The sequence below is a fragment of the Vipera berus genome, assembly GCF_964194415.1.
Source record: "Vipera berus genome assembly, chromosome: 3".
Lineage (NCBI taxonomy): Eukaryota > Metazoa > Chordata > Lepidosauria > Squamata > Viperidae > Vipera > Vipera berus.
Genome location: NC_138204.1, coordinates 75,992,560 through 76,012,344, shown reverse-complemented (window position 1 = coordinate 76,012,344; position 19,785 = coordinate 75,992,560). Strand labels below are relative to the sequence as shown.

Below are 19,785 nucleotides of genomic sequence, written 5' to 3'. Positions count from 1 at the left end.
TTTATAGATTGGATAATTAGGGTGTATTTTACTTGAAATTTCTACACAAGTAGTCCTCAGTTACCAATGGTAATTGGCACCAGGAACTATGTTGCTAAATGACAGTCATGAGGTGTAAAGTCATATAACTGCACCAACTTAGGACAGCAATTCCTGCAATCCTAGTTGCTGCTGTTAGGCAAATCCTGTGCAGTTATGGCATCTCACAATGACATAATAACCATTTGTAATCTCCTTTCTGGTCGACTACTGTAACATAATTGTGAGCTGGTTGCCAAACAACTGAATTGCAATCACATAACTGCCAAGATGCTGTGAGAACTCCAGCCACAAGTCTTCATTCTAAGTCCACCTCATTCAGCAACATCATAACTCTGGTTGTTAAATAACTGAGGATTATATGAACAATGCTTCAAATACACTGTTAATAAAAAAATACAGTTAATAAAAAAAACCCTCAGTAGTCCTAGTAAGCCTGAAAGGTTGCTTTCTTGCACTACATTGGGTATTATTTCAAATCTTTAATCCCTAACTTCTAAATTTTATATTAATGATCCATTTCAAACAATTAACCACTGGAAAAAGTAGAACTGAAAAAGAACACCTGAAACTTTCATTATGCTTCTGTTAAAGTACCCTTCCAAGAATAAGAAAAGAAAAAGCAAGCCACCAAAACTTAAAAACCAGGTTTTTCTTTTTTTAAGAGCTTAAGCCACTACTAAGGCTTTTAAGTGTAGAATTTAGAATTGTACCTAAAAACTGACTGGTAATTAGTGCACATGAAATAAAAACAGGGTTTATTTATGTTCCCAGTTACTGTGCCAGCTGAGCTCCATTAACTGGGGGTTTGGAAGAACTTCAAGCACAACCTGACACAGAATATGTTAGGAAATTTAACCAAGGTATTTTAAGTCTATATACTGTCCTGGAAAACTTCACATATTTCAAGAGATTTAAGTACCTACATATCAATTAAACCAGCAAGCATATTAGATATTAGAGGGTTGTTTCTACAAAGGGACTGCAATTCCATCTAACAGATTACGTTCACCTTTCATGAAGAATTGTATTCCTCATGATGAATTTCATCTTGAAAATTTCTACAATAAATGTACAGTGGTATCTTGGTACTCAATTGCTTTGAAACTCATCACATTTAGTACTCAATGCATTTTGATGTGAAAATTTTGTCCCAGTACTCATAGTTTGGCACTCAACATGCAAGCTAGAACTTGCCTTGTGATTCATTACATTATTCTTTATGGGGAAAAATGAATTTGCTACTCATTGTTTTTGGTATTTATCTTGCCACCCGGAACCAATTAACAATGAGTATAAAGGTACCACTGTATTGGTTAAATGTGTATCCCTCCTTTCCATCATATGGTACATGGGATTTTTTTTTTACCCACAGGCATTTATGTTACTATTTGTAAATTTGTAACATATTTGTAAAATATGTATTTTCTGTATTGTAGGTAACATCAGTTACAATATAGAGAATACAATTGGTATCACATCTTTCAGTTAACTGGCAAGGTGTGAGTATTTAATAAATAAAACAGGATTAAGTTGAGAGCCAGTTTGGCCTAGTGATAAAGGCTCCAAGCTAGAAACAGGAGACTGTAAGTTCTAGTCCAGACATGTCAAACACAAGGCCTGTTATGTGGTTCTGTCTGGCCCCGGGGGACCTGCTCTGGAAAGAGCCAAAGACCGGCCCGCCGCACCTCAACCCAGCCCAGGCCGACCAGGTGCTGATCTACAACCTGGTTGCGTCCATCAAAGCCAGAACATGCTCAGCCTTAAATCCACGGGGCAGCCCCGCTCTGCCTTCTGGGTGCGCATGCAAGCAGAGTCCGGTGTCCCTGCTGGCTGTCTTGTCCCACAGGCTGACTTCACCCAGGATGCTGGCACTGGCCGTCTCCTGTGCACACACCCAGGGGGCGGGACAGAGGTGGCGGCGTAGCTCCTTGCTGGTTCCAGTGGATCTTAGGCTGAGCGCATTCTGACTTTGATGGACGCAACCAAGTTGTGCCACCAGCACCTCCAGCCTCGCAGCTGCGAGGCATCCCTTTCAACAGTACTGCCTTCGCCCACCCACATGATAAAGGAATGGCCAGCAGCAGCGTGTTAGTGCTGGCAATCTCTCCCCCTCCCATCACCCCGTCCTAAGAGATGAGAAGGCAAAGGAAGGGAGGGAGGGAGGACAGAATGAAGCAACAGAGGGTGGGAGGAAAGAAGAGAGGAATGGAGGAAGGAACAGGGTGGGAGGGAGGGAAAAAGAGGAAGGAACAGGGAGGCAGGAACGGAGGGTAGGAGGGAGGAAAGAAGGAACAGTGGGTGAGGAAGGAAAAAGGGAGGGAGGGAAAAGAAGGAACAGAAGAAGGAATGGAGGGAGGGAGGAAGAAATGGAAGAAGGAACGGAGGGTGAGAGGAAGGAAGGAACAGGAGGGACTGGAGGGTGGGAGGGAGGAAAGAAGGAACAGTGGGTGGGAGGGACTATGTCCCCGAGGTCCCATCCTCTTCCACCAGAGACCCTGATCTGCCCCAGTCCGGCTCAGGCACCCCTAAAGCGAGTGATGTCAAGCTGGCCACACCCACCCAGTAGGCCATGCCCATCCTAAACACACCCACCCCAAGGGCAACCACAATGCTGATGCAGCCTTCAATGAAATTGAGTTTGACACCCCTGTTCTAGTCCTACCTTAGGCATAAGAACCAACTGTGTGACTTTGTGTCACTCTTCGTCACTCCAACCCATTTCACAGGGTTGTGGGGAAAATCTGAGAGGGTGTATTCATTGACGAGTTTTTTTATAAAAACAATAAAGGAGGGGTATAAATAAACAAATCAGATGTATAAGATTATCAGAGATTGTCATGAAGATCCAGAATCCTGTTTCCTTGATAACATTTTGCTATAATTTTCCTTTGAATGCTCATATTGGTTTGTTTCATTGATTCTGTTATATAAATATGGAAACCATATGATGCATTATCTAGTCAAACATTCCTTCAGAATTCAACAGCTTTTGTTGACTTTTCTGTTTTCTCCTAAACTGACACATGATAATGACCAAACTGTAAAAGATTATATTGGAAAGCCTCCAGTACCCAGACTGTCACAACTATTTAAATGGTGGCCACAAATTATTTCTCTATATACTTAAAAAAAATAGCATACCTCTTGAAATTTCTCTGCTTCTCTTTCTTTTATTTCTTGATCTATAGCTCTCCTCCTTGCTCTTTCTTCTTCAATTTTTTTGTTTGTTTCTTCCTCAGATAACTTTCCAATTTTTTCAAATTTTTTCTTTAGGTTCTTTGGTTGAATTGAACCACTTCTCTTTAACTTTATCAGTTCCTCATATTCCCTGCTTAGCTCAAAGGTTTCACATTCCTCCTCCTCCTATTAGAATAAAATGTTTGAAATTATCAGTTGAACAAAGAATACACAAACAAAATCCAATTAAAAATAATAGACATATAGAGATAAAACACATTTTAACACAAAAGAAACAATAAAAAAGCTAAAAAAAGAAATAACACCAGAAAACATCTCCAGAGGCCTATATATCCAGATAAGCAGGGATTAACACCAGACAAACAAGCAGAAAACCCCCTAATCAAGGAACTATGAAGGAGAAAACCACACCCCCATTCACACTGGCAAAGGAGCAAACCCCACTCAATAGCACTGATGTTACCTAATCAAGTAATGAAGTGTGTACAAGCAAACAACCAAGCTCAGAGAACATCAAAGGATTCCAAAATTAAAACAGTTAATCACAGAAGTTACGTATTTTATAAATTTAAAAATTGTTAGCCAAGTCTGCTATCAACAAGATAAAATATTTCACAACCTCAAATACAGACCTGTCCCATTTCTTGTCTGAGCAGTTCATATTCTTGCTTCTCCTGTTCCAGTTTTTGTCGGCGTTCTTCTTCGGTGCGTCTTTTTTCTTCTTCCATTTTTTGTCTCAGTAATTCCTCAAAATTAATTTCCAGTTTACCAGGTGTCAGAGATTCTTGAGATGCAGTTTTTGACATTAGTGAAAGTTCATCATCTGGCCCCTGTTAAAAATAATCTGGCTCATTAACAATAAGTTCAGTATCAATATTAAATTATAGGTTACATATTGATAATTATATGGACCTTTATCTTTATTAATGCTTTGGTCAAATTTTGAGAGTTTGGATTATCATAATCTGAAATAAGCCACCAAGAGTCATTGGATACAAGATGGGCAGTAAATAAATTTAATAAATAAATAAATAAATACCACTGAAAAGGAAGTTTACATGACCAACTTCATTCAAACTAGTAAACAAATCAGCATATTTTTTTCCTCAGTCTGAACTGAGATTTAAAACTTGGCACTAATTTTTGAAATTATAACTTGCTTTCTTTTCTGGTTTTTTAAATTAACTTTATCCTGTTTATTTGACTATATTATGATTTTTTTAAAAAAAAACACCCTATATATGACTTTGAGAATCTTTTTAACTCAAATGATGACCTAGAAATAACTTAATAGGCAAATCTATAGTATGTGAGCATTTCAATTAAACTGATTTCTTGTTTTGTTTCTAAGTCTGGCCAGTCTTGATGTTTCAGCAGATTAAAAACTAGCTATCAATTAATACTAGTCATTATGACTTACGGATTGCCCTAAAAGATTTGAGAATGTTGCAAACAGCACAAGAAAACATTGTGTGTGGAGAGGGACATATGTGAAAGAGACACCAATGAAAACTATTTAACTCTCTTCCCAGGGAAAACGCCATAGGATCCTTGATTCACAGAGAAATAAGTGTAGTTCTAGCTCTTTTGGCTTACGTTTGGGATTTGTTTGGGGAAGGGGTATATTTTTTTTTCCAGTCTTACAAGTTTGTGTTAACCCACTACTGGCTGATAAATGAATCTAGCAAAAATGAACAGCTAAAGCTAGCTGGAATAATTAAAGGGATACCTACCATACTTTTTCTCGCCTCAGCAAATGCTTTTTTCTCCTCTTCTATACGCCTCCGGGCCTCTTCCTCTGCTTTTCTTTTTTCCTCCTCTTGCCTTTGTCTTTCTATTTCCTCAAATGTCAATCTCAGTTTTCCAGGACGGAACTCCTTGACAGAATTTTCAGCTTCTTGATCTTCATTTTCTTCATTTCTCTTTGGGGAAAGAACATATTTTTAAGAAGCTTTCGAAACAATGTTCAAATTTGAAATTAATTTGTTAAAGAAATTTAAATTTGTCAAAAGAATAGCAGCCCAAATGCCTTTTGCTTATGGAAACTTTGATTCAGCAAAGGAATTCCACCCAAAGATATAGATCCCAGAATATTTAGGAAGATCTGCTCAGGAGAATAGGACTATCCTCTGTAAAGATTCTATTTAAGAGATTCTCCAGCCACTGGGAACAAAGAAAAAACTCCAAAAACATTTTGGCTCCCGGAGGAGGAGGAGGAGGAGGAGGAGGAGGAATGGGAAATTAGGAAGTTCAAGACCTTGTAAATCTCTGAACTTTCCTTAAATGGGATAAATCCTCCATTATATGCTAATAAAATCATCCTGCCATATCCTATGTTACAAAAACCTCCTGGCTTTTATATGTTTGAACAAACATGCTTACCATTTGTTGCCTTGCTTCCTCATAGGCACGTTTTTCCTCTTCCAAACGTAGCCTTGCCTCCTCTTCTGCTTGCTTTTTCTCTTTCTCTTGTCTTTGTCTTTCCAATTCCTCAAATGTTAATTTAACTTTACCAGGAGAGGGAGATTCTTCGCTTTCATTATCAAAGCTTTCCTCTTCATCCTATACAGAAGGTTCAGTTCTCAGATTTGCACCCTTTTGAGACAGGTGGTCTAAAACAACTTTCTCCATAGTTATGCTCTTAACTTCCCGGGAAGAAACTTTCCCTTCATTCAAAGAGGGTGGCTGTTTCTAAATAAATATGCTTTTGAGATCATGCAACAGTTTTACACGCCAAGTAAGCTTACCGCAGGGGTGTCAAACTCAATTTCATTGAGGGCCGCATCAGCATTGCGGTTGCCCTCAGGGGGCTGGGTGGGTGTGGCCTGGGTGGGCGTGGCCTACTGGGTGGGCACAGCCAGGTCTACATTGTTCGCATCAAGGTTGCCTATGGGGGCCCGAGCAGGAGTGGGACAGATCTGAGGGTCTCTGGGCCAGGGCCAAGGCAGTGGGGGCTGTTCCCTCACTGTTTCCAGGATGGCTTTGCGGGCCTCATGAAACCACTTCACGGGCCAGATCTGGCCCCCGGGCCTTGTGTTTGACATGTCTGGCTTACCGCATCCGGTGAAAAATATTTGACTTCTTTTAGAGCTTCCTTTTCCTGCTCATATCTCAGTCGCTTTTCTTCTTCAAGCTTTCTTCTTTCTTGTTCTTCTCTTTCTCTTTCTCGGTCCTCAAAACTTATTTTCATCCTTCCAGGTGTTTTGCTAGGTTTTACAGGAACTACGGTCACTAGCAGTGACTCATCACCTTCCTGTTGTTAAAAACAAAGATGGCCACGAACATTTGAATAGGTTAGTTGCCAATGCCTCTGAATAATTTGCTTTCCACACAATGTTCGATTTTTAAAGAATGAGTGGACAAAATCTATGGCTGCATAGAAATTCCAGTAACCGATGATCTTTGGATAGCCAGTCATCAAAGGAAGCCACACTTCCCTTGCAGAAGTTTGCACCATGCGTGATTTGACTCAAAGAGTTCTTTTCCTTTGCAGAAAGGATATCAGTTTAACAGAATTTCCACTTCCTTACTATATCTCTTTGTCTCCCTAGAAAACTGCTTCAAAAATAGAATTACAGTCCTATGCAGAAGGGAATATCAACAAAAATCAATCTCTTCTGTTTTGTAGAACACACATGATCTATGAAAGTTCAGTCATGAACTTTTATGAAGGGCTGAAAAGCAGAATAATTGACTAAAAGATACCCAGTAAGTTAACTAGATTAATCTGTTAACAATACTACATCACAACTAGTGTTTACTAAATATTTAAAATACTATATAATATGCCTTGCTTATTTGGAAAATAGGAATCATAATTACTTCAGTCCTTAAAGATTATGTTGTATGCAAGAAAATTTCATTTAAAATGAAATACTAGCTCCTATGCTCTTTTTTCAACATTGAGCTCATTAAAAAGAATCTGAAAAAAATGAATATATAATTTAGCATAGAAATTACTTGACCGAGCCATCTTACATACAGATTTAATTGTACTATTACAAGCATCTAAACAGCTAAAATATGAAATATGCACTTCAATGTAAAAAATAGCCAGTGCCCATCAACATGCTTTAAAGTAAATATATGCTTTTAAACAAAATAATCTACAGAATTGCCATATTAATTGGATAATATCTAGTAAGGTTATTCCTATCACTTTGACTAATGTGGAATGCATATAGAATTATATCACGATATGTATAAATGCATATTATACCAATATACTGCTAGAGCTCTATCAAATTCCTATTACAATATTATTGCTGAAGAGAAAAACTCATCCCACAATCCTATTTGACTTGTTATGCAAAATACTGCTATCAGTTCAACGTTCCTTTTTGCCATCTCTGTTCTTGCTAAAATTTCCGTTCCCTGTAAACCAAGAAAAAAAAGCTATAATATGTTGTTTCATAAATACATACTGATGCCTAATAAAAAAGGCATGGAAATATCTTGTGTTGGATCCCCTATTCAGCTACAACATACAGTAGAGCAGAGGTCCCCAACTTTTTAGACACCAGGGACCAGTTCCATGGAGAGAGGTTTTTAAACGGACCGGAGCTGGGGCTTTGCTTGTTTGGGAATACCGGTTGCTGGCATGCCACAGACCGGTACTGGTCCATGGACTGGGGGTTGGGGACCCCTGCAGTAGAGAACCTTGACTGTAAGCATATGGAAGTTCCATTATCTGATACAGAAAGATGGTAAGGTATCTTAAAATATTAGACTCTTTTAACCTAAATACTATATAAATATTTCTGCTTTACAGTATTGCAGATCTAATTATTTTCATTTTAGGATATTTAAACAGTTCCACACAATTACGTTTAGGTACCCCAAAACATAAATAATGAACAATAATATACAATGTACAATATATTTCAAATTATGTCACACTATAATACTTACAATCAGGTATTAAACATTTAATATTTATTATTTCAAATTTAAAGATAAATGCAGTGTCAGCTTCATTAATTTTATATTCCATGATTAAAATTCCACATAGCTCAAAATAGCCTCCAAAAATTCCCCATCCAAGCATTGATTGGAATCATCTATATGTTAATTATTAAAATAGTAGGCAATTGCTTGGATGATCTTACATTTTGAAATATTATGTTAAAGGCAAGTTATAATGTAAGGATTTCAGGAAGTATTGAAATTCAATTTGTAAATATCAAAAATTTCAGTTAAAGAAATTAGAATATGTGCTCAACTATACAAGTACAGAATTAACTTCTGTAGATTAGGAACTTTCATGATTTGGCTATGAAAAAAATTAAAAATCTGTATGCATGTTGCTTTTAAATTACATTATTTCATAATTACGCTACTATAATTAAGTTAAGCATGTGAATGTGACACCGAACCCATGGTATTAAGAGATGGCTACCAGCTGTATAATTTGAATTGGTAAATTTTCTGTAATACAGGGAAGATGAGAATTATACTGTGCATGTACAGTATATGCCAGTAAAGCTACAATCAAGATTGTGTTACCCAAAGAATAACACTAATCCCTTATAATATGACTAATAGTATCACATTAGCACATGCATTAAATCTAGTATTGCTTTTCACTGGCAACAGTTCATTCATCCATCTTATATAAATGATCTGTTTGTAAGGTAGAGTGATTCATGAGTGTGTGGCTGGATCACACATCATTCTGAGGCATAATAGCACTAGCACTTAAACTTACAGTATACACTGCTTCATAGTGCTTTACAGCCCTCTCTAAGCAGTTTAAAGAGTCAGCATATTACCACCAACAATTTGAGTCCCCATTTTACCAACCCCGGAAGGATGGAAGGCTCAGTCAACCTTGAGCAGGTCAGGATCAAACTTCTGGCAATGGAAATGCAGAGTTAGCCCGCAATTCTGTATTCTAACCACTCCATCACCAGAGCTCAAACTATGATTTAGAAACATGGGGGCTGGCTTCGTACAAATGGCTATATCCAAATCCAGTAAAACACATTATAGTACTCGGCGTGAGCCGAGTTAGTGAATGGTGGATATATAAATGAGTGACAGATCGCCTAAAGTTGTATTTGCTTAAGTTTAGCTTAGTGAATTGATTGAATCAGACATTTTGAACTTGAGCCCACTATAGCCTACTTAAATATGTACCATAGCTAAAGGTGACTTTTCAATAAGGCACAGTAAAAGTAGCTTAGTATAAGAGGTACATGAATAAAATTTCTGTACCCCACAATCTGTATGTCAATATCAAAAAGCTGCTCACATTTAGCTAAACTGCATTGCAAAATTTGATCAGAGTAGATATAATGATGATAACATCAATCAGAAAATAATAATAAAAATAATATACAAGTACTATTACAGGTGTAATATACAAGTATTATTACAGGTATAATATATAAGGTTTTCAGACAGACAAAAGACAAAATTAGGCCAGAAATAATTGTGCTAACACTGTGTTCTCAGTTGTGATCTTGTGCCTTTCCCAAAATTGATCTGAAACAGAGTGCTTTCGAACATAGCCATTATTATGGTAACTAACGTGATTCAGAAATAAGTGAATGTTGCATTGTAAAGAAGTCTGATTACCTCTGATGCCGATTCAGTTCCCGAATTGTTTAACTGTTCATCAATCTATTAAATAAGAATTTTACACAATAGTTACTTTTGTTCTTTACCCCTCACCTTTAAAAAAAGCATAAAGTATTCTTGAATCTGAACAAGCAGTTTTCAAAATGTGACACTGAAAAGTGCTAATATAATGTACTTCTGCTTTCAATAAATATGTTTGATGTATGTTCATTTACGTATTAATTTGTATACAATTCATGCTTTCAGAGAAAACGCAACAAGAATATTTTCATCCCTACTTCCATAAAACAAAACGGAATAGCTTGTAAACTACGAAGCTGAGCAGTCTCTTCCAACTTTGGACTATGGGCCCATTTTTTTAATCGTAGGCAAGTAGCAAAAAGAAAAAGATTGGTAAGTCTCTGGTTCAGAGATTCCCAAACTTTCTCGATCCATGGCGCTCCTAGTGATTCTTAGTATGCCAAGATGCCTTGTGAGTTTGCTGCAGTGCCCCCGCATGGTGTAATACAGAGTTTGGGAATGGTGGCCATGATGAATTTTCATAATAGCTGCTGAACTTTGAAAACCACAAACTGCATAAACCCGATAATAAATTTAACTAGGTTATTTTTATTGCAAAGAATAGCATCCCTTTTCTTCCTCTCCCTATGATCTAAATATCCTTTGTAGACTAGGAAAGCATGGTTAAGGATATATTTTATTCATACATTTACAATATATATCCCAATTAATATGTTTTCTCTGTGCCAATTTTCCTTTGGAAATTAATATCTAAAAACCTTTTCTTCATTTTGTTGGATTCCAGTGGCAAATAATTTTAATGCGGTGTTGTGAGCAAAAATACAGATATAATAATAATAATAATAATAATAATAATAATAATAATAATAATAATAATAATGATATTGTATATTATCTAAACTGAGCCACATGTAACACAAGTTGGTCTTGTTCTCTTATATTCATCTGTTCTTCATTCTAATGTATGGTAACCTGCTCAGTATCTTTTTTTATTGTGTTAGATCTAAATCTAATGAAGATAGCATTCTTACTCTAAAGCAGGGGTGTCAAACTCAATTTCATCGAGGGCCGCATCAGCATTGCGGTTGCCCTCAGGGGGCCGGGTGGGTATGGCCAGGGTGGGTGTGGCCTACTGGGTGGGCGTGGCCAGCTCTACATTATTCGCATCAAGGGTGCCTATGGGGGCCCGGGCAGGAGTGGGACAGATCTGAGGGTCTCTGGCAGAAGGAGGGTCTCTGGGCCAGGGCCAAGGCAGTGGGGGCCGTTCCCTCACTGTTTCCAGGATGGCGTCGCGGGCCACATGAAACTACTTCGCGGGCCGGATCCAGCCCCCGGGCCTTGTGTCTGACATGTCTGCTCTAAAGAAACTAGCATGTGATTTCACTGGCAACAACTGTGCTATGCATTTTAGATGAACCTTGATGACATTCTTGGCTATATCACCTACATTTAGAACCTCCTTAAGACATTAAGTATTATGCTTTAGGGTAGGCATGTCAAACTGCCGGCCAGATGCATCAGTCTGAAACCACTCCCACACCATTGCCTGCAATGGGGAAAAAGTCGCGATATGTCGTGCGATGTCATGTGACATCACGAGTTTGACATGAAGGCTGGCTAAGCGAATGATCATTCTACAGTGATTTGTCTGATTTTAACTGATGTGTGACAGTGGACTGTTGATACATATACTTTGTCAAATTTGAATTACTGTACTTCTCTGACTTTGGCAAAGGAGGGAAAAAAACTTTTAAGCAACGTGGTCAAGTTTTATTTGTAACATAATCTTCTAGACCTTCTTAGTTTTAATCTGTATTATTACTTTGGAATTACCTTTTAGTAATCTTATAATCATCTATTCTCTGTTAATTGGTTTAGCATTAGTTCACATTAATTTTATCAATTAATGTAAAACCATGTCATATGATCTCTCTCCAATACAAATGAACTATCCTAGATTTTAATTAGCAACAAATATGTGCTAGTCAGGGACGCAGTGGCTCAGTGGGTTAGGACGCTGAGCTTGTCGATCAGAAGGTCGGCAGTTTGGCAGGTCGAATCCCAAGTGCCGCATAGCAGAGCGAGCGCCTGTTACTCGTCCCAGCTTCTGCCAACCTAGCAGTTCGAAAGCACGTAAAAATGCAAGTAGAAAAATAGGGACCACTACGGTGGGAAGGTAACAGCGTTCCGTGCGCCTTTGACATCTAGTCATGCCGGCCACATGACCACGGAGACGTCCTCGGACAAGCGCTGGCTCTTTGGCTTTGAAACGGAGATGAGCACCGGCCCCTAGAGTCGGAAACGACTAGCACGCATGTGCGGGGGAACCTTTACCTTTACCTTATGTGCTAGTCTCATAAAATTACTACTGAATTATTATTATGGTTAGCATCTTTATGTGTACAGCATCTTTATGTCTACAATAGTGAAATTAAAAACTATTAAATTTACTTTTGGTCTACTCTATAACAATGAACGCAAAATATATTATAAAACAAGCACATTCCAAGGGCAGAAACTTTTTTACACTATTTATCATGAAATGAACATTCCAAATGATTTAAGTTTAATGCACCGTCCTCCCCGTTTTATGTATACATGAATCCTTAGCAGTGCTAATAATAGAGATATGAAGGGTTACTTGCTAAAGCTAGATATAGTTGGAGCATTCCTACGACTTCTTAATAGCATTTAATTATACAATTATACAGCTAGACAAATTGTTTGGTAGAAAAATTCAATGCACATATTATAAAGATAATCTAAAAATAACTTACTGAACCAATATGACAGAGTTTTTATCCTGATAAAGGATACTAAAATATCTAGTGCTATTTGATGTCTAGTCATTATATATGGGCCCAGACACAATAATTCTCAGCATAAACATTAGTTTACAACAGTTTAGTTACAATTAGTTTACAACTATAATCATTTTGGTATAATTTATCCCATATTTTTTTAAAAAGGAATTTTAGTACAAAACTCAGTGTCAAGACAATCTTTAAATTGAAAGTTGTTACTTTTAAAAATTTAAAATAGTAATAATTTGCACAGATACTCCGAACACAAGTTTCATTTATAGTATTATGTTTTGCTTCTTAATATCTGTATGCCAATAAAAAGTGCAGTTATTTTTTGTTCAAAGCAAATCAAACATCTTACCTCATTTTTCCCAATGTCTACATTCACATATTTTTAACGATGGTTTATTGAGTAAGCCATTATCAGTAAAATCAGCATAATTCAGTGATACAAATTTCAAACCACATTATGCTTTAGGGTAATATGTAAACCCAAGCTATGTATCCCGCTGGTAATTTTCAATGCAAGGAAATCTTGTTTTGGTTTCCCAACATTAAATTTTAGATATTTTGCTTTTAGTAATATTGACATTTTCTGTCTCTAATAATATGAAGTGCCATATCTTGTGTTAAAAGATATATAGTTGGTAACAATCAATTATCAGATTTATGTTTCTACTAATCTATCACAATTGGCATTCTATTGAGAAGATAATAGCATTAGAAGCCTGATCCCAGGACAAAGTTCTTTAAAAAAATTTTTTACCAGTTTAACATTAGGCACAATGTATCATGCAATACCATAGTTCAAATAAGCTGAATTCACAAATACTATCAAAATCTGATGCCCCTGAAAAAGCCAAAAGAATCAACTCTTCCATCTTCACTCAGAAGACATACTGAAACTACAGGTGGTTAGTGATTCAAGTTCAAGCTTGATTAACTACTTTTTGGCTTCAGAAAAAATCTACTTCTGAATGAATAACCAATAGGGCTATCCTGCTAGAACAGGGGTGTCAAACTCAATTTCACTGAGGGCTGCAGCAGCACTGCGGTTGCCCTCAGGGGGCCGGGTGGGTATGGCCAGGGTGGGCGTGGCCTACTCGGTGGGTGTGGCTAGAGTGCGTATGGCCTACTGGGTGGGCGTGGCCAGGTCTACATCGTTCGCATCAAGGGTGCCTATGGGGGCCCGGGCAGGAGTGGGACAGATCTGAGGGTCTCTGGCAGAAGGAGGGTCTCTGGGCCAGGGCCAAGGCAGTGGGGGCCGTTCCCTCACTGTTTCCAGGATGGCTTCGCGGGCCACATGAAACCACTTCGCGGGCCGGATCCAGCCCCCAGGCCTTGTGTTTGACATGTCTGCTCTAGAAGAATTTATGGAAGAGCCTATGCTGTCTGAAGAAATATTAAACAGATCATAGATACAGTACCCGGACTTGCAGTTAAACAGGGTAATTCCACTCCTTTCTCACTGGAAGAATTTCCATGGAAGTTAAGCCCCTCCTGGTAATCAGCTATTTTATTAGCAAAAAGAAAGCACATCTATCTAACTGGAAAAACTGCAGGAACATCAGATCAATAAAAATAAACTGCCAACAACTTAAAATATTAAAAATTATTCTCTTAGCATTTGCTTTCTGGAGTCCGAGACATAGACAGGAAAAGAGACCACATGTTGAAAATATGTACACACAGATACAGTGCAACACTGATATTTTTTTCATGCACAACATGAAGGCTTTCCCTTTGAAACTACCATACAATTGAATACTACTGTCATTCAAATTTGCATGGCTATTTTTACATATGAAGCATATTTTACCAAGCTCAATAATCATACCTCATGAGCTTTTCTGGCCAGTTCCCTCTGAATTTTTCTTTTCTCTATCATATCTTGTTCAGCTCTTCGTTGCCTCTCCTCTTCCATCCTTTTCTTTTCTTCTTCTTGCCTCTGCTTTTCCATTTCTGCAAACTTTCCCTTGACAGTTCCTATGAGCATATAAAACAAAAACAAATGCTTCTAATACACCGCTGGCTCTATTTTTGGAAGAAATTTATACAGGAAATATATAATATTAATATTTTCTAATTTTCTGAGCTACTCAAAAAGAGGTGTCTGAAGCAATAAAACAATAATCCAGATTTTAAAGAAGAAATTACAACGCCAACAGTAAAAGTTACATATGAATCCATAATACCTAGGAGCATCTTATGTACATTTTTGCTGCCATGAAGTAGTTATCCAAGCTCTGCAGCTCAAATCTCACAACTAAGATCAGGTTATTATGAATATGGCTTGGAGTAAAAAAAAAATCCACCAAGGGTTTGCAAAATAGGTATGTTCAGGCTACCTTAACTAATTTTATTATTGAAAAGCACTTAGGAGCTATGAAGTAGTAGATAGTTCAGAAGTGGAATGTTTTAGACAATATACAGCATGATACTAAAGCATTGATAATGGAAGTCAAAACCTTTATAAATTGTCTTACCTATCAGTTTTGGAACGTAGGCTTTCTCCACTTTAGAAGAGTTTTCTTCTTCATCATCAGAAGCAAGAAATTCTTTCATCTAAATAAGAGATCAAAGATATTAATGCAGACAGCTTGAAAAACTGGTATGTTTTTACATAAGATTCCAGTATATTTTCTATACCAGCAGTGTAGTATAACTGAAATCAAAGCAACAGAAACAAATAATAATTGCAAAGAGAATGACCTCCTGCTTTCGCCTGTTCCATTCTTTCTCTCTAATATATTGTTCTCTTCTTCTTTGTTTTTCTTCTGTTGTTCGTCTCTGATTTTTTTCTTCCCTTGTTTTCTGCATGGCTTCAAATTTATCCTTTATATCACCTTTTCGAAGTTTGGGCACATAGGACTTTTGCACAGGTTTAGATGAAGAAAGCAGAATCTTGGTGAAGATGTAGAAAAGGCAAAGATCAGGAAAGGGTGATAGAAGCAAATGAAGATATATAAATGAAGATAATATATATATATATATATATATATATATATATATATATATATATATATATATATATATATATATATATATATATATATATATATATATATATATATTGTGTTAGATACGTAGATGCATGCTGTATCTAGCACTTCCATTTTTTATGAAAACAATATTATGTAAATGAAAGACAAGCAGAAATAGTGGGCAAAGAAATTAAAGATGTCAGACCAAAAAAAAAAAGTATAAATTTGCCTAAACTAGTTTTATCAACATTGTTACATTTCTATATAGTTTCTAAAAAACCATGCTTGCTTCCGCCATTTCCATACATTGCTTCACATATTTTGATGTTTTAAACTTCTCACTCCTTTTAGAGGATCCCACCCAACTTTCACCAAACATTCATTCCTCAAACAGATCACATACTACCCAGTAACCTTTTACTGGCATTTCTACATTTTCATCAATTTTCCAAACATTCTGACAAGGTCCATTAATTTATCAACATGCCCTAGTTTTTACTATTTATGTATAACTTGCAATTATTCACTCAATTTTCCTTATCAAATCCAATGTCTTAGTCTTCAATGATTATTAGATCAGTTCTCTTTGTTGACTCACATAGTCTAATATTCACTGCAAATCATTCAGATTCACAGCCAACAACAAAAGGTTGACTTCATCCAGTGGTATACATAAATTCATGGCCCCAGTCAACACACTTGTAAAGTTATGACAAGCATTTCTTGTACGTTTATCTATAAATACATTAAACCCAGGCAAGGTACTCTTATTTATCTTCAACTCAGTAATGAGCTGTTTATTATTATCCACCTAATCTTATACATGTCCATCATATACTCTCCCTGCATTTACCAACTAGCCTTCAGTTTCATATTTTGCAACATATTTCACAACTCCAGCATCTTTGCTTGTATATTTTCTCTAAATCAACAAAATGCCTTTGAACATAGCATTCAGGCTTGTTAACACTAATACAATAAAGAACTGAACTAAAATTAGATTTAATTAATATTTTGTGGACAAATTTATTTATTCTATTAAGATATTCATTTAAAAAAAGCCTACTAGTTAAATCATTTTAATTTTTAAAAATCTGCCATACTTATGTCATTATCTCCCAGTATGGCTGAGTGAATTGTAATTTAAGTTTCCTTACACTATTTTGAGATTATAGAGAAACAGAAAAATTCCTTATAAGTACTTTCCTTTTGGATTTTATACGTACTTCTGTCTTCTGTGCGATGTCAGTCATGATTCCTTTCTGTAATCCAGTAAGAAGCGTTTGCAAAAATGTCTGTCTTCCGTTTTACCTATACAACACATAAACAATATATATTTGCTTTTTAGAAGTCTTCTAATAATTTGAAGAATGGAATTATCAGAAGTCTAGCTAGAATGCATTTTCCCATAGATATAATAAATACAACATTTGCTTGAGTTGAGCAGGTAAGACTTCCATATATGGGCTGCAAAAACTTACTTTATTAGTTATCTACACAATGTGTAGACTACCCAACATCCAACAACTCTGTGTGGCTTACGATTTAAAAAATGAAAAAGACAAGAGACAGATTGTAAGCAGCCTAAGGATCAACATATACAGTAAACCAAACCAACCTGTCTAGTAGATCAACCATCACCCTGCCCAAAAGCCTGGGAGAATACTGTAACCAGGTCTTTGACAGCTTCCTGAACACCTTGTGGGAAATCATCTCTAGAGGGATTCTCATTCCAGAAGGCAGGGTCCTGGGTCCCTCTAGATAATACTGCTTGATCAATGGGACCAAAGCTTGCCCTACTGGATATATGCAAATTTTCTTTGCTGCCACCAAGTGATCATCCAGATTCTAGCAGTTCAGCTATGAAAGTCCTAAAGCAGGATCTACCTTTAATCATTTTCTTTTTTACCAATTCAGTGTATGTCAGGTGACTCTCAACCTACAGACTCAGTGTATACACATGACCATGTTATGATGACTAAAACACATTTAGCTGAGTTCACAGACTCAGTGACACCATGAGGATTATAAGCGGTTGTATCAGAACCACTCCAACTTGCTGGCTTCCTGTTCTGAGCCATATAGCACCACCAACTTTACAAAGGCAACATGCACTAGTGAGATTGCAAACAACTCCTACCTTCGGCCAGAAAACTAAAATCCAGGAAGCCCTCACTGGCACTTGCACAACATCTGCCCAACAACTTTAACGTCGATTCCCAATGGAAAGCCAAATGGGTCACGGAACACCAGACATAGGAAGATATATAAATGACCTCACAAGAAAAGTGACAGCCTTTGAACTATCATGCCGGCAATGGCAAATCCTGAATAGGATTTGCACCTCATACAACGTCTGCTGGTACTCACAGTAAAATGGGACATAGTATCCTCCCGTCAGTGTGACTGCGGGATCCCATATCAAACTGTAGATCACATCGTGAACAGTTGTAAGCTGAAGGCATATACCAGTCCAGTGGTGGCTGGGTAGTAGTAACTCGAATTACTACTATCATTAATACAGATTTCAAATTGCTACCATAAACATTTCCTCTCTTTTTCCCTTCACATATACTGTCTATTTGTAGATTTAAAGGCAAGTTTCATCCTATCAATAAAATAGAAAATAACTTTCTTACATATATCCAATAGTTTTTAATTTAGACATATTCTAATTGTTTTAACATACAATCTTTTAGACAATCAATGACCTAATAGATTTTTCAATTTTAATTTCCACTAACATATTTAACGTTTGATATTTATCATTCCCATGATTTTTAATATACTCCGAATTCATCTATCACCATTCCTCACAAAATCTAATATTGAAAATTTACATCCCGTCTACTTAACTTCTCACCCTCTGTGTCAACAAATTAAGGATACAATATGATATCCTTCCTTTTTGCTAATATTCAGTTGTTTTTTTTAAGTAGTAATCAAAATTTCTGTTTATTTCAATATTTAATACTTCCTCTCTTCCTCTTTGTATCTGCTATCTCTTGCTTAAACTGATAATTTTCGTTTTTAACATTCCATATAGACCTATTTATTACTTTCAACAATAGGTTTTTAGCTTGTCTACATTTTTCACCTTTACATGACCTTTATGCACAAATCAATATTCAAATTAGCTATTAATATTTATACCACTAAATTTTAATGACCCAAATTTTTTCTTTCTCTCAGTTCATAACAATGTCTTGTGTCCAACATACACATCTTATCTATTTAAGTACATTCTGTTTCAGATTTCAATAAGATGGTCGAAACTCCATTCTTCCTGAGTCTTATTCTGGCTTTTTTCCTTTGCCAAATCATCTTCCATGTCCTTGTTTTTGGGTCATCGAACAATCACCTTGTAATATCATGTATATTAATTGATATTGGCAAAATCATCCGATCGCCATTTTTTTGAGAGGACTTGTAGGTCTAGTGGGTCATCTCTTTATTCTTCCATATCGACGTAGTTGTTCTGAATTGTTTCATCCAACAGTTCTTTTTCTAGATCCTCTAGTTCCTTCTGAATTGTATAAGAAACCTTTTCCTTTTTCCAAGTTGTCAATGTCTTTTCTGGATTTTAAGTTCAGGGATTAATTTAATCTTAGTTTTAATCGTTTTTAATTGTATATGATGTATTTTAACTTTTAATTTTCCCTGTAAACCGCCCTGAGTCCTACGGGAATAGGGCGGTATATAAATTTAAAAATAAATAAATAAATAAATTTTCAAATATCAATATTTGCTTAATAGTAGATTCTTCTGTCATTGTACTTGAATGTTTCCTTTTTTCTATTGTATTTTGTATAGATGATTCTTTAGTTGTGGTCAAAGTTTGGGCTTTCATATCTGGGCTATCTTCTTGTTCCTTCCCATAGCCTCTTAGTATTTCATTGGTTGTGGTAAGAATTTGGATTAGTGTTTTTAACATAGCGAGAGTTTGTTGATCTTCATCCATAAATAAATTTTGTTCCTGGTCTTCTTATATTATATTAGTATTTTAAGTTAAAGGCTTTACACTTAGAAAATCCAAAAGAGAGATTTTTTTTCTAGGTAGGGAACACAAAGCCTTTCACAGCTGTTGTTTTAAAGTTCTCAAGGTTATGTATCTTATCTTTTCCCTGGGCAGTCAGCCAGGCCCCTTTTAAAGT

The 19,785-nt window shown here is 36.5% G+C and overlaps 1 protein-coding gene across 5 annotated transcripts in view; it reads right to left on the bottom strand.

Moving 5' to 3' along the window:
- NEXN (nexilin F-actin binding protein) overlaps positions 1-19,785 on the bottom strand; it is a 33,768-nt gene that overhangs the window by 3,025 nt on the left and 10,958 nt on the right. For 3 of the 5 annotated variants that reach the window (XM_081325100.1, XM_081325101.1, XM_081325102.1), the window contains exons 2-11: positions 16,858-16,942; positions 15,360-15,551; positions 15,134-15,212; positions 14,485-14,633; positions 9,820-9,864; positions 6,296-6,493; positions 5,623-5,802; positions 4,974-5,162; positions 3,873-4,070; positions 3,184-3,405 (exon numbers count right to left, since the gene is read on the bottom strand). In XM_081325100.1, coding sequence (XP_081181226.1) covers positions 3,184-3,405; positions 3,873-4,070; positions 4,974-5,162; positions 5,623-5,802; positions 6,296-6,493; positions 9,820-9,864; positions 14,485-14,633; positions 15,134-15,212; positions 15,360-15,551; positions 16,858-16,884 — 1,479 coding nt within the window. In that variant the 5' untranslated portion in view covers positions 16,885-16,942. The remainder of the gene's footprint in view (positions 1-3,183; positions 3,406-3,872; positions 4,071-4,973; positions 5,163-5,622; positions 5,803-6,295; positions 6,494-9,819; positions 9,865-14,484; positions 14,634-15,133; positions 15,213-15,359; positions 15,552-16,857; positions 16,943-19,785) is intronic. The other 2 variants (XM_081325103.1, XM_081325104.1) reach the window with 2 other exon arrangements.